Source organism: Dermacentor albipictus, chromosome 1 (assembly GCF_038994185.2).
Source record: "Dermacentor albipictus isolate Rhodes 1998 colony chromosome 1, USDA_Dalb.pri_finalv2, whole genome shotgun sequence".
Taxonomy (NCBI): Eukaryota; Metazoa; Arthropoda; class Arachnida; order Ixodida; family Ixodidae; genus Dermacentor; species Dermacentor albipictus.
In genome coordinates, this window is record NC_091821.1 from 430,738,072 (window position 1) to 430,758,403 (window position 20,332).

The window sequence follows — 20,332 nt, forward strand, 5'->3', positions numbered from 1 at the left end:
AGCGTGCTTACAGCAGCTTCGACTCTGGTGCTAGCAGCATCAGGCAACAGTGTGGGAACATTTCGCGCTCTCCACTTTACAGCTGACAGTTTTGGCTGGTTTTGGTTTGTAGCTTTTTTTTTCTCAGATCGTGCCCTTGTAGTTTTGCTCAAGAGGGAGCGAAATATACACCTACTCCGTCTCTCACTACAGGCCATTCTACTCATCTACTGGAAGTAACAAGCTCACGTGCTCCCGTTTCCATTTGCTTTTCGTTATTCACCGTCGCGCTCGCATCTTTACCATTGGTAAGTGAACTTGCGCTCTTCATAACGCTCCACACGTCGTTTGACAATTTGTGTGAGCTTCGTACAGCTATCTAAACAGTTTCTCACTATCTTTGCCATTTTTTTTCTTTCACCGTAATTCACGTGGCATGCTGCGCAAGAAAACATTGAATGCAATCACGAGCATCTTTGGCCCTTTATAGCAACACGACCCAGTCGGTGTAAGAAATGTTCGCTAACACTTCCCACCAATATGACTTTGCGACTGTACTTACCTGTACAGCCGTTGAACTTTTGCATAGGCGAAAATTTTCGCTAATATTTACGAGAAAAGTAACCTTGACGAAGCTTTACTCTTGTCTTAAAATTTGTCCACTCACGCAAACTACGTTCACGAACTTTGGTTATTTTGCGTCGTAAATGGTTTCATGTACGATTTTGGGCAAACGTACGCGGCGTCTCTGGCGTACCAGCACGGCTGTTTCTTCCGGTTTTTTACATTTTCAATCGCGTACTGCTCTTTGTTATGCTGATTATTCCATGTCAAACACGCGCGGAATCGTAGAAGAGCCCTGTCAAGTCGAGCAAACGATATTCTACATTTTGGCTTGCCCCAGTAGTCTGGCGCTGGTTGTCTTTTGACGAAGTTTGTGTATTAGAATGTAGCACAGTCAGTGCTTGCCGCAACAATATGAAAACTAACTGGTGTAGACGGCAGCATATCTAGCGCATGCATTCTTTGTGTGGCTCGACTTGGTGCTCATATTTATTTTGCTTTCATAACAGGTGGGCGAAGCTACAGTTGACGCATTGTGCAGAAAAAATGCGTTCGATGTCGTTTGCTAGTTTCAATTTTGTTTAAGCAAAGCAAGAATACGTGTTATGTATGTGCGGCTCTTCTGTCATTCACTGGTTCATGCTGTCACTTCCGGGCAGCATGCTAGCTAGCACGTGAACTTATTTGACTATATTTAGATAGTTAGCACTCACATTGCGAATGTTGGTTGGTATTCTATGCTGGGGGGGATCTTAGGCATGGTCAAAGCCCTGACATGTCTATGACTGACACAACGCTCAAAATGCAAAGGATAACGTACGTTAACAGGGGCTTGTAATTACAAGCAACCCACCTTTTCCAAAGCATGCCTGTGTGGTTTTCTTTCATTAAAAAAGTGCAGAGAACAAATTGAGCAAGAGTGCCAAGCGTACCTCCTATTTGTTTTTGTTTGAGGTTTGTTTAAAAAGGGCAAATGATGCCTTCCTACAAAGATTCACATAAGAAAGTTTTCCACATAAGCTGTGAGGAACTCTCCTTGTCAGTATATGGCGTGTTTTTTTTATATCACACAGAATTTTAAAGCATTGCCTGTGGCAGATGATGTAATTGTAGTCCTCAAGTTTGATTACCTATAGGTGGACATTACTTGCACGAGAAATTGAAATGCACAATAAAATATTTAACAAGAATTTACTAGTTTTTAAAAATATTTTATGGCACAAATTGCATTTAGCGAGTGTAGCATGTGAGTTTTCAAGGCATATCCACTTTGAATGAATACTAAGGATAGCACGTGTTTTGAGATATGCACTGTGAAACTTGCGGTAAAAATTGAGTATTGTATTCTACTTACTTTTTTAACAAACCGCTGTTTTAAGCGTCGAAACACAAAAGTAACTGGAATGCCCATTCATTTTGTTGCACACTTAGGGAATAAATATCTTGAAACTGCTGTCATCCTGAAAATTGGTTCCAAGTTACTATACCTTGCGAACTCACTAGATGCAATCTGCAAATAGGAATATGTTTCACAAGGTAATCAAATAAAAAGTTGAATAAGGAATTTTTGTTAATTAGTCTAATATGCACTTCAGTTTCTCATGCAAATAAATTCCACCTTTTCAAGTAATCCAGCTGAAGTACTGAAATTGTGCTGCCTGCCACAGGCAATTTTCAAAAATTCCATATTGTTTAAAAAAGAAATCCAATATATTCCTGTGAGTAATCTTGATATTTTAAATGAAACATTTGTCTAAAGGATACTTTTAACTTTGATAACGGTTTGGGAAATTTACCGGGAATATTGTTGACTTTGGGCTACAAGACAACAAATACCAAGATTCTACCCTGGTCTTCCTTCTTAAAATTAACAGGCAATTTTAACGTTCCGAATTAAAAAAAAACAACCCGAAAACGAAGGACTTTAGGTATAAAGTCCAACTACAGTAACTTGCTGCAGGCTTGGAATTTAAGGGTCAGCTTTATGTAAAGTGATGCTGCTGGGTGTTCTGCCAGTTAATGCACACTCTTGTGTCATTTACGAAGCATTTTTGCATTTCCTATTTTGTAGTTTAAGGCACCCAAACTTTGAGAGGACAGAAAAGAACTGCCATGTCAGCGCAACGTCGTGCTGCTTCTCCGTCAACGGAGACCCGCCTGGAAGCCCTGGAGTCATCGCTGCTCGTACTGTCTCAGAAGATGGAGACACTGCGGCCACTGTTGCACCGTGTCCTTGAAAACAGTCAGGCGCTACAGCACCAGCAGCCACCAGCCGGAGTGGGGGCAGCATCGTCCTCGTCGGCCTCCTTTGGGTCGGAGTTCCTGCACGACTTCTTTGCCGATGACTATGATGAGGGAGGTGGCGGCGACTTCCCTGAAGATTCCCAGGTGGGTTGTAAGGTCGTTGTGAATGTTCGCCTTGGTTAAACTCATGTATGCATTCTTTTTGTTTTGTTAAAGTATGTGCTTGCTCATCTTCTCTGGGGTTCACTCTGTGTTTGGGTATCTGTTGCATTGCAATGTTGTGCTGTTGGCTTCCGCCTGGGCCGCTTCCAGAGAATGCCTGCCTTGAGAAAGCGGTGGCTGGACAGTGTTCGGGGAAAAAAGGGAGTGGCAGGGGTTCTTGCGTACTGGTTCTGGTGAGCGCCATAAATTGTGCAGCATGCTGCTGTAGCGGCATCTGGAGAAGGGAGTGTTTGGGTTAGGCCGAGGCTGCGCGGGCAGCTGGGGTGGTTCGAGTGGCAGCCACCGTCGGTGCGAGTTATGCAGTCCAGACACATGGTCCCGTGGCTGGGGGCAAGAATGTGCGCAGCTGAGCGGGCAGTGTGGTCTGGGACTTGAGAGACAACGGAACGATCTCGTCAGGTGCCTGATCGCAGCGACGAACTGCCCCGAGGCCTTTTCTCAGCCGAATTCATTAATGTGAACTCGCTTTCCTTGTTTACTGTATACTCAGTGTAACCGCTAATGTCTGTCTGCAGTTAAATTCAGTCCAAATTATTGACATCCAGCATCTTTAGTCCCCGAATAGCGAAGCAGAGAATAGTGCAGTGGCCTAGGAAAAGCTGAGAAGGAACGAAAACACCATGGAAGAAGAACCCAGCGGAGGAAGAGAAAAGAAAAATTTACTTGGGTGGTACTGCTTATGAGGTTATTTACATCCGTCTACTACTTCCTTAACTAAACTTAAAATCAAACTCTAAAGGATTCAGCGAGAAAATGTCAGGCCTGTCTGTTCTCAATTTAAGCAAACTGATTCTCGTATTGAACCCATCAATACTAAAAACACTGAACTACTTGAATTGAGAAGAACAAGACGTCGTTTTGAACTTTTTGAGCCTGCTTTCATTGCGAATTGGCTCTTGGTCACACATTGTACCTTTCCCCATTGTCTATAAAACCTACACTACACTTCACTTGCTAACCCCATATATTGCCAGAACTAATATTTGTAAGTTTCCCTTCTTGTCACCTTCTCTATACGATTGAAATGACCTAACTGAACATTCTGACACACTGTATGAATAGATGCTGATCAGTTTTGTCTGATAGTTCTTTTTTCTTTCTCTTGCCACCATGTTTTCTCTAAAATGCAGATTTCTTTAATCTTTGCTGTCCGTCTTGCTTGGACCAGTTTAGTGTGCAGTGTGTAATACTAAATAAATTTGCCTATGCATTGGCACCAATAAACAGCTCGCACAGATGACATTGCAGGCATCATATTGGCAAACCCTTGGCATGGCCAAAAAGGAGGTTCACCAACCCATTTAGTCCACTACATTTACCTCGTCTTCATCAGCACAGTACAGCCTGTCAAGGGTCGGCAATCATGATCCTCGGGATTTATGAAATCTTTAACCCAGGGCTGCTCAGCATAGGGCCTGCGCACCGCATGTGGACTGCAGTCGAGTTTAGACATTGATAGTGTACTGGTGCGGCAATTACGAGGAAAACGCCGATGTTGACGCCAAACAGAGGGCACGAAATGAACCTGAAAAAAGAAGGGTGTGGTGTCGTAGTAGCCCTTGTCCGGAGTAGATCAGGCGCGCAATCAATGAAAAAGTTGCCCACACCAAGACCGTGCTATTGGTGCAGCCAGTGGCGTAGCCAGAAATTTTGTTCGGGGGGGGCTACGCCACTGGCCCCATGTGTGTGTGTGTGTATATATATATATATATATATATACACACACATGGGGCCAGTGGCGTAGCCAGAAATTTTGTTGTTGCATTTAAAAGAAAAAGTTTAATTCTAGTGACTACTGGTTTCAAATTTTTTATTTAGGTGGTCAATTATTTATTAAAAATTGGCCAAATCAAAAATTTTCAGAAAACGAAGCTATCAAGTTTAAAACTCCGTGCCTCAACAATGAAAAATGATATCACAATTCTGTGAATTGCATCTAATAGTACATCTACAGCGGACAAAATGGATATGTCACACATGAATCTCAAAAAAGTTTAGTATTGCGGAAATACGGCTTGTGCAGAACCCTTGTACACAACGTAACCAATTCACGTAAGATACAAATTGACATAGCAAACTTGTTCGCTTTGACTGTTATAATAGATGCCGTTTACAGAACCACAATGTCTGTTATTCATGCATAGCTATTAGTTTGTAAACGTCGTGCTTCTATATTTTCAAACTTTCGAATTTTTCAAAATATTTTAAACAACATTCAGGCCCTGAATCGAAGTTGTGTTTCCAACAGAACTAGGATTTAACTTTTTCTCTCAAATGCAACGAATTTCAATAAAAGCGATTAGCAGGATTATCTAAGAAAAGGGTTTCTGCGTTTTACAAGTATTTGAATAGGCCGCGTCGGATTGGGCCCAAGCTAAAGCTCCCTCTTAAACAATTTGTCAAGGGATCAAATCCATGAATAACTGCATTGTCATTGCCAAAGATGCTGCAAACGAATTCTTGAACGCTACGCACAGTCAAAACAATAAAATACGTATTTTTTCATAAAAGAATATACTCGTATGTGCCAAAAATATTGCCCGAAATAACTGATATCAATGCTTCCATATTTTTGTCTATTTAAGTAAAGAAAATATCACACGAACTTTAGAACTATATCAGTTCGAAACCAGGAAAGCAGTGCATGCCACTGATATGAAAAATTAAAAGGCAATGAACTGAACAAGTTGAGGACAAATATGTTAATGAAACTTTTTCATTCAAGAACCGTGCTTACATTCTTGTATATATGCAATGGCCAGTGAAAAATCTCAATGACGCTGTAATTTGTTTTATTGTATTACGCAGAAGCAGCTGTCACCGGTCGTGTATCGTGAGTAATTGCACCGAAATCAGTCGCAACAGAGGGCACGTATAAAAAGCAGGAATTCTGCAAGATATACGAGGACAAGTCAAATGAATGTGATCCAACAACGGGGTACTTCTTTTAAAAGTAGTCTTCATGAGAACTTAGACATTTGTCCCATTGACTAACCAGTCGCGGTGTTCCCGTCTTATAAAACTCCTTGGGTTGCTGCTTCAAAAAGTCTGTATCTGGTTCCCTTGAGCTGTTTTTTCGGTTGCCCAAAAATGTAGAAGTGGCAAGGTGACAGGTCTGAGCTGTACGGCGGATGCTGCAGCGTTTCCCACTTGAAATTTGCCAGTTTTGTATTAACCACGTAAGCGACGTGGGGACAGGCATTATCGTGGAACAAGATGACCCCATTCATCAGTTTTCCACGTTGTTCGTTCTTGATTGCGACACACTGCCATTCTGGCGTTTCACAATATCGGAAACAATTGATAGCCTCTCAAGATTTAGCAAATTCTATCAGTAATGGACCCTGACGACCGAAAGAAAAGTCAACAACACCTTTCCAGCGGAAATGATGGCCTTTGCGTTCTTTGGGCGTGGTAAATTCGAATGTTTCCACTGTAAGCTTTGCCGTCGTGTTTCAGGCCCGTAGTAGTGGCACCAAGGGTTGTCCCCGATCACAATTGCAAACATGAAGTCGTCATCCTCATTGTGATACCCGATCAGATGAGTCAAGGCAGCGCGAAACTTCTCCGTCTTCTCGCTATGGATCAAAATCTTGGGCATCCATTGGGCACCAAAGAGCCGATAACGGAGAAGCTCATGAATTAAGGCGTGAACCGAACCGTGACTGATGTTTCAGACGGTCTGCCAGTTCATCGATGCTTATCGTCCGTTCTTGTTTCATGAGCTCACGAACCTTTGAAATTGTATGGGGGGTGATTGCACGATGGTTTTAGCCCGGTCTTGGAATGTCTTTACAACGTCCTTTAAACCGTTTGCTCCAACGCTTCACAGTGGTCAATCAAATGCCGTGTTCAACGTAAACGGCAGCCATAAGGCGATTAATTTCTGTTTCGGAAACACCTTTAGCTGTCAAAAACTTCGCGACACCGAGCTGTTCAACTTTTGAAGTGTCCATTATGTGACGCAACCATATTCAACCCAGTGTATGAGAGCATTAAAGAACATATATCTTCACACCTGCGCGTCACTTTTTTAAATGAAACATGCCGTTCTCCTACGCGCATGCCTCGCAGATAATGAACCGAACCATTATTGCGCGGTTAGGGTAGGCGCACTTTCATTTGACTCGCCCTCATACATTAGAAATGCAAAGATACAATAGGATATACAAATGTCAAAATACGGCTTGATAAAAGACAAAAAAGTGTCACTGGAAACATAGTTCACTGCATGTATACACAAAACATCGCAACAAGATATTTAAGTATACGTATGTCTCCAATGAGTCTATGTATGTAAGAAAAAGTAACTGTATGTAATGCGTCAAACAAGGCAAATAAACATGTTGCACAATCATAGATTCACAGAATCCTAGATTCCGCCCCCATTCCATCCACTCCCCCGATGTATTGCGCGCGACGGAAGGCGGCGCGCTTGCTCCCCGCTTTTCTCCTTTGCACACACAAGACTGAGCCACCATCGTCAGCTCACCCATTCCACCCTACGCTTTCACTCGCACATACAGCATGCAGCGCGTGGTCACGATTTTATCACCCTTGGACTTTATACGAAACATGAGGGCGACGGCGACGGCAGGAATGCGCCTGGAGTGTCCATATAATTGCTTTCGCAGTAATATAATAAACGTATCCGGCAACTGAAGCGTCCCGTCGCCCATTACTTTCCGCAAAAGAAGTATCAAAATCGAACTTTCACCATGCGACAATTCGCTGCGCCGCAACATTGTATTTTTTTTTCTGTGGGGCGGAGGCACCGAAATGGAAAAAAAAAATGCATAGGAAAGTATGTTGGCCAGAATCGAATGCCTACATCGGGCACCTAATGGGGCTACAGAATTAATGCCGAAGAAAACATGAGACGATTGGCCCACTGAGAACCATACGCATATTGCTCAGTATCCTACACCGGCGAAACAAGACTTTCCGGAAAGGTTCTGCTCAAGGAACGCGGTGCAATCCTTCGAGTCCCCACAGTGATGGCGGCGAGTGACCATTTTTTTTCTCGTCTGCTAGCCAGAAAGCTTCCAAAACTCTGTCAGGTGAAAATCCACTCGGCCAGAGCAAACCGAACGCCCACCGAAGTGCACCGCGCGGTGGTCGGGGCCGTACGAGAAAAACATATGCGCTCTGGCTCGCTCTGGCAGCCCGCGGGTAGGGTAGCGAGAACAAAAAAAATTGAAGAGGCGCAATGTGTTCTCGGCGAATAAAAGTCAAAGTAGAAAAAATAAATAAGAACGTAGTTACTTTGGCTGGCTTTAGTGTCTTGACATGGTTGTTCTGGCGTAGGTTAAAAAAGTGTTGATATTTTTTTATGTGACATGACGGCACAAATGAACCACCCCAACACATCGCCTCATTGGACCTCGCTGCGTGCTTTGTCAACTCGTCTGCTAGTGTGTTGATTTGGCTTGTCTCGTTGTATGTACCGATGTAAGACTAAGTCAATGGACCTTTGGCGTCAAATGTTTATAACAACATTAAACACACAAAGTTCCGCAATTGAAAATTTAAAGCACAACTTTGGAAATGTCAATGCACGTTTCACATCAAGAGCTTATGAGCTTTATACCCATAAAGTTCCACAATTGATATCCATGCGCTCCATAGATTCCGTGGCCTCAGTGAGATGCCGCGGCGAGCCCGCTCACCATCAAAGCACCTTTGAAACAATGTGCTCGAATGGGACTGCTTGGCGTTATGTGACTGCCGGTGTATGGGCGTTGCCACGAAATCCAGCCCGAGTTCGCAATCTTCGCGGTTAAATGTCTTTTCGAGCGTCAAAAAGACCAAAAATAACGTACAGCGCAAAAGGACAAGGACAGCGATAGACGACATACACAGCGCTGTGTATGTCGTCTATCACTGTCCTTGTCCTTTGCGCTGTACGTTATTTTTGATCATGAATTATCAACTAGCCCAAGCAACCACCCTAGTCAAAAAGACATTCTAGACAAAATCCAGAGTGATTTCCGGCGCCGGGGGTCGCTTTGGTCGGCGGTGCATGGACAGCACGAAAAAATTTCGGGGGGGGCTGAAGCCCCATAAGCCCCCCCCCCTGGCTACGCCCCTGGGTGCAGCGTCTACAATTGAATCTAGCATGCGCTTGCCCTATATGCTTCCACCGAATAACACTAAACAGTCTGCCTTTCTGCTAGCAAAAGATGCAACCTGTCCCTATAAAATTGCGGCCCATGTGGCTACCAGAGAAGTTTGTTTTGGCCCTCGCTGGGTTTGAGCTGCGCAACCCTGCCTTAACCCATTACCTTATGGTGTTTCATACCTGCTACTCATAGAACAAATTTTGACTTACTCTAATCGCCATGAAAGGAATTTATCCATATTTACTTAGAATCTGTGTTATCTCTAGCAATTAATTTCTAGCAGCTGTAACTGTGAAAGCAGTTCTTCAGTATTTGGAAACATATTCAGAAAATTGCCGCAGTGTATGTATCACAAGAAGTAGTATGGAAGCAACCAAAAGGATGTTAGGCTACAAAATGTGAACACAAAACTTACATATTGCACTGCACTTACATAGGGTTATACATAGGTAATGCAAGATGTAACAGGTGTAATTAATGGTAACTAACTGTTTAAATGCTGATGGGATGTGTTCATTGACAAAGTGGCATCTGTGACCTGTGTAGCTGTGGTAGAGTACCTTGTTGTGTCTGTAGGGTCTGATAAGACATTCCTAGAGTGCTGAGTGGCCTTTCTTCAACAGCCAATGCAGCAATGGGCCAGACAAGACCAGATGGAGCCACATGCATTAATTGTAGCAGATTGGCCACGTCTCCTGTAGCATACACGTCTCCAGATAAGTAGAGATTGTTAAGCGTTCTAACAAGCGAGCCTTTCTGCAGGGTGCAAGGCTATAGGCGAAATGGAACCTTGAGCTTCGCAAGGCACCATCTTATTTGCAGTGTTCAAGAGACACTAAAGAGAAAAATAATTTCCCCTGTATTAGTAGATTGCCCTTTTATAATTTACCAGAAATGCCATTTTTTACCAATGTTACCAACTCCTGCTTTGCTCATGGTGAGTAGGCGGCCTGCTGCCTTTCCTGCCACCGCAGTGCTCCGATTGTTCTTTGTGCTAAGTGTGTGGGCATTGTCTGCTATAGCTTAGTGAGTTTATGGCTTATTGCAGCACGTGGCATTTACATAGTGCTCGTTGATTAACTGCTTAAGTGTTTTATTTTGACCAAAAGTGACCTTTATATTGCTTTCTGTCTTTTTATGAATGCTAATCTTCAAACCTTACTCCATCGAAAATCCTTCTAAAGCATTCTTAGTCAATTTGTTTCGGGTTCTAAGCATGAAAATAACATTTTACTTCTTCATAATGCCATATATAGGCATGTACTTGTCATTGCCACCAGCACTGCAGACGCCATCGTCTCACATTTGCCAAAAGGCAAAAAAAGTGCTCGATGCCAAAAACGTGGTCTTTGAACGGCTACAAAGTGCTGCCTTTATGTAGAAGAAAACAAAGACCGCAATAAACGCGCTCCTCCAGCGCTGACGAAATGGCTGCCATCGATGTTGTAGAACACGAGTACTGAATCAACGCGCCCTTTGAGGTGCTGAAAAAGTGCCGACATCTATGCAGGAGAACCAGTGGACAGAGGAAGACTTTGATGCCAGCCGTCCAGTGGCGCCTTACATAGGCCGCTTTGTGCGCCGATGCTGGGAAGCCCGTGGGCGAGCAGTGCGCTGTCGCAAGGCTCGTGCAGCCTACCCCAACCCAAACTTGCCTTTTCTGAAGGTATGTGCAGGGCCTGCTGTACTAACTGGCTGTAGCTTCCCGGTCATAATTAGCAAAAAGAATAAGGAAAACTGAGGGACTCTATTTTTTTTGTCAGGATTTTGATTATCATAGCCTGAGAAAAAGCATAGGGGGTAGTTAACTGTCTTTCTTTTGTTAAACTGAAATGTAGAATCAATGAGGAAAAGGGAAAAGTGGGTGAGAAGACAACTTGTCGCTGATGGGAGCCGAACCCACATCTTGCACACAATACATGCGGTGCATTTCCCTTCAGCTATGCTGCCCAGTGGCTGTCCTGCCGTACACTTTCTTGGGTTTACTATATATGTGTATGTGCACTCAGTGGCATAGCTAGGTCGTCTGGCACCCGGGGCCCTTAGGTCTTCTGTCACCCCCGCCAACCCCCCCCCCCCTCGGGTGTCGTCGAGAAAGGCGAGGATATCGACAATTTCCTGGTTTCAGCACCAGTACAGCCGCCTTGGACACCGCGCACGTCCCCAAGGTCCCCCTCTCCTTCGCTTTCTTTCCCAGAGGTCGCGAATGCAGCAGGTATTGGCGGCGAGGAGTTACGGAGTTGCCATCTATCGAAAGCGCCTCGCTGGCGTAGTATGAGGGATCACGCGGCACGCTCCTAATAGGTTTTGCTGTCAGCGCTCACTGAAAACACCACCTGGGTGCTCTCACAAAAGTTTCTGTAAGTACTTTTGAAACGAGAGAAGTTTTTTACAGCCTGAATAATAATTTCGGGCAAACTGAAAGCACAGAATCGTTTACAGACGCTATCTCTTTACCGAATTTGTACAGTGGACGCCACTGTGCGCGGTCACCGCGATTTAGTCTCCCGACCTGGCTTCTTGCGTGAAAGGCAGGCAAACGCCGAGACCAAACTATGTGAAATATGTTCTTATAGTTTTTGTATATCTAAATGGAGCGTAATACAATGAAGCCTCAGTGCAGCGACCAACTGCGTGTCTGCATGCTTGTCCGCGCACTGTTTCGTTTTTGCCGCGTGCGCGTTTTTGCACCGTGCCATGAGCTTTAAGCTGCAGAATGTGAGCATTTGACAGTATACAAGCAACCAATGTTGCGTGGACGCTATCAGAGCTGTTCAAAAATAATTTCACTGTAGAGACTTCGACGCCTACGGGGACTGATGTGCTGGACGTCGCGACGATTCAATCTTTTTTTTTTTCTAAATTCTTGGACGTTTCAATATTATTTCTCGAGTTGCGTCGCACTATATGTTTATCGGTGTTCTCAGCGTGTGATTTCCCACTGCTTTTTTTTTCGTAATCCAGTGCATTAATTCATGACACAAACATGACTATATGCCATGCTTTTTTTTAATGTGCTTCTTACCGCTCCCTTTCCACTCCAGTGAAGTTGCCAGTATCTATAGCATCGACAAGTTCATAGACAAAACCGTCCTGACCTTAGTCGGGCAGCGGACTCGGGCAAGCATCTCAGTGCTCATTTTTCAAACACTGCAGACCCGGCGCCGAAGCAGAAATCTTCCTCGCGTCTGTGCTTGCTGCATACCCGAGTTGTAGCCGATGACTTTTTGCTGGTTTTATGTTACGCGAGCGAAGCTTCACGCAGCTTCTTGTCCTGCGGCTATGTATGAATAAGGCTGACACCCGGGCTCCGTTGCATACCTCCGGCACTGCGGCACCGAGCAGTAGTGGCTACCTTTGAAGGTAGTAGCACCTTCAAAGGTAGCCACTACCTATTGTAGTGCTTTCAATCGTTGTAAAGGAGACACTCGAAGCGGGAAAATCCCGCCAATAAATGAGGACTGCAGTGTACGAGGGAACTTAAACTTTCCTTTTCAGCTTGCTTCGGCGCTCCCGAAGCAGCCGACACGGCTGCTATGTCCACGTACGTGATCCTTAACAACACGTCACGTCGACGGTGGCGCCAGCTTTTCCAGTGGCGGAACTCGAGGCCAATACACGCTGTTTTTTTCTGCGCCAAATAACACAGTGTGCTGCACTGATAACTTCGCATGTGCACATCTTCTGTCAGACTGTAAGGCTTGGCAACCAAAACAAATGCAGCTTCGTGGCAAATACGGCTCACGTCACTAGTAAAAAAAAAATTTATAAAGTTTTAATTACCAATTTTAGCGGCAACATTGCATTTGCAAAATTGAAGGCCGACATTCATATCTTGCCCAACAACAACTTCACAAAAATCGTCGTAGGTACTATGGCCCGCAGTATTTTGGCTGTGGGCAGCCCTGAACGAAAACAAAAATTAAATTGTTTCAGTGACGCTGATCTCCCCACCATATTAGGAAAACAGAAAACGCCACCTGCCTCCCTGCTGCTGGGCGCCAATGTTATGACAATTACGCCTTCTCTTTATTGTGATCAATAAAGCCTTGTTTTTATTTGCTGTTATACGGACGAACGTGATTATCCTAGCTGCGGTACCACCAAAAGAGTGGGAACAGAATAGAGCACGCTTCGCGTCGATTCTTGGCGTCACCATAAAAAAAAAAGAACCTCGATGAAGCCCGTGCCAGCGAAACCTGTTGGTCTGCACTCGCAATGGAGAGGGTTGCGGGATCAACCTCACTGGTCCACTATTTCCTATTTCTTTCGCTACTGCCATACTGGGCGCCGCCCGCAGTGCCAAAGTACTGTAGGTTGTAGCACCCAAAACGATTTTGTTTAAGAAGTTTTTGTTGAGTTAATAATATGAATTTGAATCCTCAATTCTGGAATTGAAGTGCTTCCTCTATAAGTACTAATTAGGGGATTATTAAGGATATGGTTATTACTTACCTGCCATATTTTTCACGCTACCGAGTTCCTAGTAATCACAGTCACATAACTTCATAGAATATCCGGAAATATCCTTACAAAATTCACGTGTTTTTTTTTTTTCAGTTCTGTGCAGCTGACACAGACAGTGTACTTATGACATGAAGTCACACAACAACAACAGTTTTCTGAAACTTTCGAGGGTAAGAAGGAAAGCGTGAAACATAACGGCAGGTTTCGCAGCGGCTTCTCGGAGCGAGCGGGAGAGGGGAAGTAAAAGCGAGCTGGACATCGCGGCAGCCGCGACTATATACAGCCTGTCGAGTCATACGCCGCCAAACTCTTCAGCCGCACCCAATCTGAAGACGATCCAGAGAATCCCATTCGCGACTTTTGACGGCCGCACCTATGCAACGTCGCTCTCAATGAACGCTTCGCTGTAAACGAGAGCGCTGGGCGCGCTCGTTGAACGCCCTCTTAGTGCTGTCTTTGTTCGTCTTCGCTGCACGTTTTGAACGGAAGAGGGACCCAAGAGCGTTTGTTCAGCGACTCCTGCTCCCAGCATGAACGCACGGCACACCCCACATGAAAAATTCCGCTAACACGAATAGTTTAGCGACCATTTTGGGAATTACATTTTATTAGCCCACACATTCATGCAATTATTTCATGGGGTGTTGATAGAGCTGCAGCCGACAATTCTGCGGCGCAACGCATCGGGTACATGAGCTCGGGCTACTGGATACCGGAGCATTCTTTGCCATTTGCGCCCAGTCAAGCCGGCAGAAAAAGGGGTGTCTTCAGGCGTATGACACCCCCCACCCGCTGGCCCCTTGCACCCGGGGCCCACGGCCCCCCGGCCCCCCTGTTGCTACGCCACTGTGTGCACTAGATCTACTCTTGGGAGTGTTGGCCAGTGCCACTCATAGCGATGGCGGCAGAAGTGGAACATCTTTTCAACTGCAAGCATCACACAGTTCGGGAACTTGGGAAGAGGCAGCGGACCGATGAACCTTTGCACTCTCCTCAAGGCATGAAGGCTGCCAAAGTTGAGAGCCTTGCTATGCACTGAGCTAGAAGAGTAAGGGGAACCGAATGACTGTTTTTCGCTACTTTTGACCATGGGGTGCCAACGAAAGCATAGGAGGCTTAGGTGAGACTTAGGGGGCCCTGACTATTCTTTGTTTTTACTGAAAATTTTATCAGGTGGGCAAATGTTTGCGTAGAAAAGAATCATTCAAGAAAGAAAAATGAATCAAGAGAAATATAATTCATTTAAAGTGGTGAAGGAGCATTTTTGCGACTATATCACTACAGTCGCAAAATATGGTAGGCGCATTGGCTGTTCTTTTGCCTCTGGTATGGTGATATACCTCTTGCCTCTGAACACAAAAGCTTCCATTCTCCCTTGTGTACACTAATAAGCAGCCTTGTTGCCTTGTTCACACTATTCACGTGTTGCAGGTTTCTCACCTCGGTGCATCGTTGTTGCCGCAACATTTTTGTTGTTGCAGTGGCGCACTGAACTATGACTGAACTGGAGAAGCTTCAAGCCTCTGTAGCTGAACTGAAAAAAAGAGATTTTGTGCTGTCCCAGGTTGCTCATGCAATAGTAGCAAACATGAAATGTGCTTGAGTGCACAACGGCACTTTTTAAAGAACCATGGTAACAGTGCCATCATTAAAGTATAGTAACTGGAGTCCGTGAACATAAAACATGTAGACAACCATGAAGTGCAAATTTCCACTACATAAATCCTTTGGATTCTCGCCAGTGACAGCGAGGGGTTACGTCAGTGGGTGAGAGAAATAGGGACAGAAGACAGTGCAAAACTTGAGTGGAGGGGATTTATTTATTTCTTATATTTTGAAATTTCTCTGCTGAATAACTTTGGACTGCATACACCTATTGCTGCCGCTGTCATTCTTGTTGTATCTATTTTTCCAACCGTCAGTCCAAGCAAACTGCGACCAAAAAACAGTGGCTTGAGAAGTGTTTGAGGGCACCTTTAAGCCTCTTCATCGGCAGTCGGCAACCAAAGCTGCGGTTTCATGCCTAGCCAAGGACATGGCTGCCATGTTTGTAGCATTACGTGTGTGATTTATGTCTGAATCATTGTGTGGTGTCTGAAATATTGGTTATTGCCGTGATACATAGGGGCTAAGTGTTGGAGGTAGTTCCAAAAGTAAGTTTGGGAATTGTGCAAGTCTGAAAACTCGGCCACCGGCCAATGACTGTATTTTACGTCTTCGCTACCAGAACGTCCCATACAGGCACAGTGTGCATAAATGTGCACACGTAAATATGGCATCGAAAGCAAACGCACCAATGAAAACAATTATATGTAAAATGTATCGCATACATCTTGAAACACTTCTATTTGGACTTGTTCTGGGTATTTAAATACAGTTGAATCTCGTCAACTCGAATATGCTTAGTTCGAAGTTTGGTTTGTTCGAACTGACACTGTGGTCCCGTCATATTTCGATGGGCGAAAATGCTCAGTAATTCAAATGTGCAAGCATTTGTGATGGTTAATTCGAATATACTGCACTCCGACAATGCTTTCGGCGGTGTGCGAAATGATGCGGCGGCGCCTCCGACCAGCATTCCTCTGACTCCGCTATAGAGGAAGAGCTTCGGAAAGACGTCTCAACGCCGTGTGCAAAAAAAAAAAAGGAAAACCGTGGTGGGAATTTGTGCGCAGGCATGTGCAGGCACGCATAACCGATTACTTCTGTTAGTGACAGGTGTCCTATACAGCCAACAACCGATTTTCCGGACCCCAATTTTTCAGACATGCCCAATAATTCGGACGCCTTCGCGGCACTGCCATGTACCTCATAGAGCAAATGTGTAAGAACGCCTGAAATCTCGAGCCTGCGCTCTTGCACGCAGATCCGCTGGCAGCTGTAGCCACACTGCGACAATGCTCGGTCTAGCTACTTCGACTTTCACTACCAAGCTTCTTGCTGTTCGGTGCCGCGTGTTTGATTAAAACCATTTGCCACTGTTAGCAATGACGCCGACTCCGCCTTTGTAATTCTCGCCATTGGCTTCGGAGCGCGAAAAGCATGGCGCATTGCATAATGTCGGTTCCCGAAAGTCGGCTCGCCCCAATACAGCAGTGATACGCGGTGAAGCATATTAACCATCAGACAGGGGCAATTGTCGCGGGAGATGGTATGTTTCCATTAAACCTTTGAGGGTCGATTTTTTTCGCCATATGCGACCGCCCAGGGTTGATTCTTTCTATCACAGATTCCAATTCTTCTTTGGGACTTGCTTCGAAAAAATTTTACCGCAATTTTTCTAGGGTGACCATAAAGTGAGAAAAAAATATTTTGAGTTGGTATACAGTAAAAGCTCGTTAATTCGAACCGCAAGGGGAAGCCGCTTCAGTTCGAATTAACGAAAGTTCGAACTAACGAAAGTGAAGGAGCGCAACAGTACACTGCGATTTGGAAGCAGTAGGGCATGTCAGAAATTTGGCGTGTGCCGCGGGCACACGCCATCTTCAAGTCGAAGCTCTGGGTCCGACTGTGCCACACCACCGATGTCCACCGAAACGAACGTTAGCCGAGGCTTAACACCATCACAATGAATCGCAACGGCCGATACCTCCTAAGCTGAAAACAGAAGTGCACAACCGATGAAGACTGCCGAGACAAAGACGCTGAACATGTGAAGGTGGCGAAGGCCCTGATTCGTTGGTTCTTGATTGCAAGCGCAGCTGCGACGTACTTGATTCGCTGTGTTTTGGAGCTTGCCGTGCCATCTCCACACAACATTAGCAGCTGTACAAGATTTGCAAAGCCTCCAAGATTCGCAACGGGCAAGAAGTCTCGGAGTTTACGTAGAACGGAGAGGCGGCAGCCGCCGCTGCCTTCTGGCTGAGCCCGCGTCGGTTAGATTTTTGTCCAATTTTGCCTTCTCTCGCCGTTCTCTCCGTTTCGGAGGCAATACAGCCTTGTGTGTAAGCAGTAGGCGCGTTTCTCTGGCCGTGTGCCAGGCGAGCGTAGTTCGAATTATCCGTGAGGGAACCTCCTCGCGTTCGAATTAACGGACTTTTTTATACATAGACTTCTATGGAGCTTGGCCGGACCAAATCGTACAGTTCGAATTATCCATAAATTCGAATTATTGAAGTTCGAATTAACGAGCTTTCACTGTATATGTACCCTATTCATGAATAACAACAATAAAAAAGGAAATAAACTTATAAGAATTAAAATTTTGATGCATTGTTATACACATAGCCAAGCGTCTAAAATTCTCACACGAGAATATTTCGCAAGACTCAAATGTTCCTGCTCTTACACTAACATGTACATCCATAGCATAATAAAAGTGCATAGGTGGGCACACTAGAGAAAACTGTGTGGTTGTGTGCCTGTCGAAAAAGCAAAACGTGTGACAAACTTCCGCTAATCTTCATCTTATCGCCAACCAGAGGCAATCGGTTTTTGTGTTTCCAAAAAAAAAGCAACGGTAACGCTTGCATGGCAGCATCCTTCCTATGCGCGCCCCTGTGAGCACTAAACGAGCGAGAGACAGGCGGTCGCCCATTGAGCGATTAGTATTAGTAACAAGATAGCCATCAGTTTTGCAAGCGAAAGAAGCCAAAACTGCGCGGAACAAAATGCAAACCGCCACACACGCACACGCACCAATGTGCGAGCGGTAGTATACAGACGTGCGGGAGCAAACTAGCTCTAAAGCAAACCATGCAACGAAAACCGAGAGGTAGGCGTGCGAAAAAAATTCTCTGTATTCTCTCCCAAACAGTGGCAGTACATGACAGATAAGAAAAAGAAAATTGTCGTGCTTTTTAAACGTACAGACGGCACTGTAAATATATGGCGTTGACCATTTTTGGACTTCTTTGCGGTGCCGTACATTTACTTCATTGACCCTTAAAGGGTTAATTGTACACGCGTGCATCCGCCGTCCCCTATCACAGTACGAGCACCGATATGCCTAATAAGTGCACTGGCAGGCCTTTAGAGCTATTTCGGAGGTACCTGTGGTGATTTGAGCCCTTAGGGGCAGTAAAAAGCATGCATTCATTTTTTCGGACGTTTTCGCGACCCCTTGGGGGTCCGAAAAATTGGATGTTGACTGTAATGTATAAATATGTGTGAATAAGTCTCCTGGAATTTCCCACTCATGTGTTAGCTCAGTGCTCATGGGCCACTGCAGGTAAGTCCTCCATTCAATTAGCTTCCTTTAATTCGAAGTTCGTTTAATTTGAACGAAATTTCGGGCCCCTTCGAGTTCAAATTATCGAGATTCGACTGTAATATGTGTGAAGTGCTTAGTTAATGAGTTTCAAGGTAAGTGGCTGCATGCTTGCTGTCGGTTGTCCATATGTCGTCATGTAGTGGGTTCAGTTTTTAACGCGACAGCGTTAAGGAGCTCGTGTCGCAGAAAAGCCGGTGTCGTCGGCGTTGACCGTGAGGGATAAATCACGGCAGGCACTTCATAAATAAAAAGCAACTACCAAGATGTGCTGGGTGGGAATCGAACCAGGGTCTCCGGAGTGTGAGACGGAGGCGCTACCTTTGAGCCACGAGTTCGATGCTTTCAAGAGGTACAAACGCGCCTCTAGTGAATGCGGTGTTGCCTTCGAAACGAGCCGTGGAAAGTTATCCTGCGGTGTATATCGGTAATTATGAACGTGTAACTTACAGAAGTCGCAATTACACGAGTAGCGAAGTGTGTTTCCGCTGCATTTCTTCTGCGCTTTCCACACACGCAGAGCCATCTTGTGGCAAACACAGAAGACCCCCTCCTCTCCATGTACGGCGCTGCCCCGACAGATGGCGCGCCACGCGCACATTGGAGCTGCGAGGACCGGTGCGAGGCGGTTCGCGGCCCGGACTCTCTCTCCCCTGACAACGCTTCACCTGGCTCCCTCTGCAGAATCAAGCGTCCTTCTTTTCTTTAGATCGCTATCTGTCTATCTCTCTGCCCATGCCGATCACGACGTTTGGCTGGCGTGCATCATTTCCCCCTCCGAGATACCGAGTTCTTCGGTTCGTTCCGCTTGCTCAGGCGCACGTTTCGTTGCTGCGCCGAACGCCGCGTTGCTCGACCATATGGCTCGACGCTCACCGCGTCCGATGCGGGGCGCCTCGTAAGTGATGGCGGCCCTGTAGCCCATTGTCTTACACCCCTTGGCGGGTCGACGGGAACGCTGTCGCGTTCCACTCTTGAAGGCGAAGCTTAAGCGTCCTCCAATTTTTTTATTCTTCTTTCATAGTGTTTTACATCGAGTATATTTTTCATTTGGTTGGATAGGTGCATTACAAGTATGCTAGATAAGAAATATATTTGATGTGCTCGTATCCAATGCTCATGTATCGAGTTATTGCATGGAGTCCGCATTCTGTAAGCTCAAGAAAGCTCTTCAAAGAAATTAACTTTGTTCTGTAGCTTCTTGCTTTTAATTATTATGAAGGTGCAAGAAATGGGGTGAAACTAAATTTTCAATCAACGGAATTAAATGGAACTTGAAAAAGTTGTATATTTTAAGCAAATGCAAACAAAAATTTATTCCTTCGCTGTAACTGACACGGCATCGTATCCCACATTTTTAATTTCTTTATATTTAGCAGGGCAGGACTCCACTGCATTAAATTTGACCAATCAAATCTTCAATATTTGCTCTTCTTTATACCTGATAATTCATGACATCAGCATTCATTATACTGAGGTTTGACTGTATATACTTCACGGAGCAAGAAACGTATAGTAGTGGAAA

General features: G+C 45.0%; 1 protein-coding gene across 3 annotated transcripts in view; it reads left to right on the top strand.

The window, feature by feature from the left end:
- LOC135908581 (uncharacterized) overlaps positions 1 to 20,332 on the top strand; it is a 38,535-nt gene that overhangs the window by 220 nt on the left and 17,983 nt on the right. The window contains exons 1-4 of one of the 3 annotated variants that reach the window (XM_065440409.2): positions 49 to 104; positions 193 to 287; positions 2,615 to 2,931; positions 10,642 to 10,797. In XM_065440409.2, the coding sequence (XP_065296481.1) occupies positions 2,656 to 2,931; positions 10,642 to 10,797 (432 nt within the window). In that variant the 5' untranslated portion in view covers positions 49 to 104; positions 193 to 287; positions 2,615 to 2,655. The other 2 variants (XM_065440404.1, XM_065440417.2) reach the window with 2 other exon arrangements.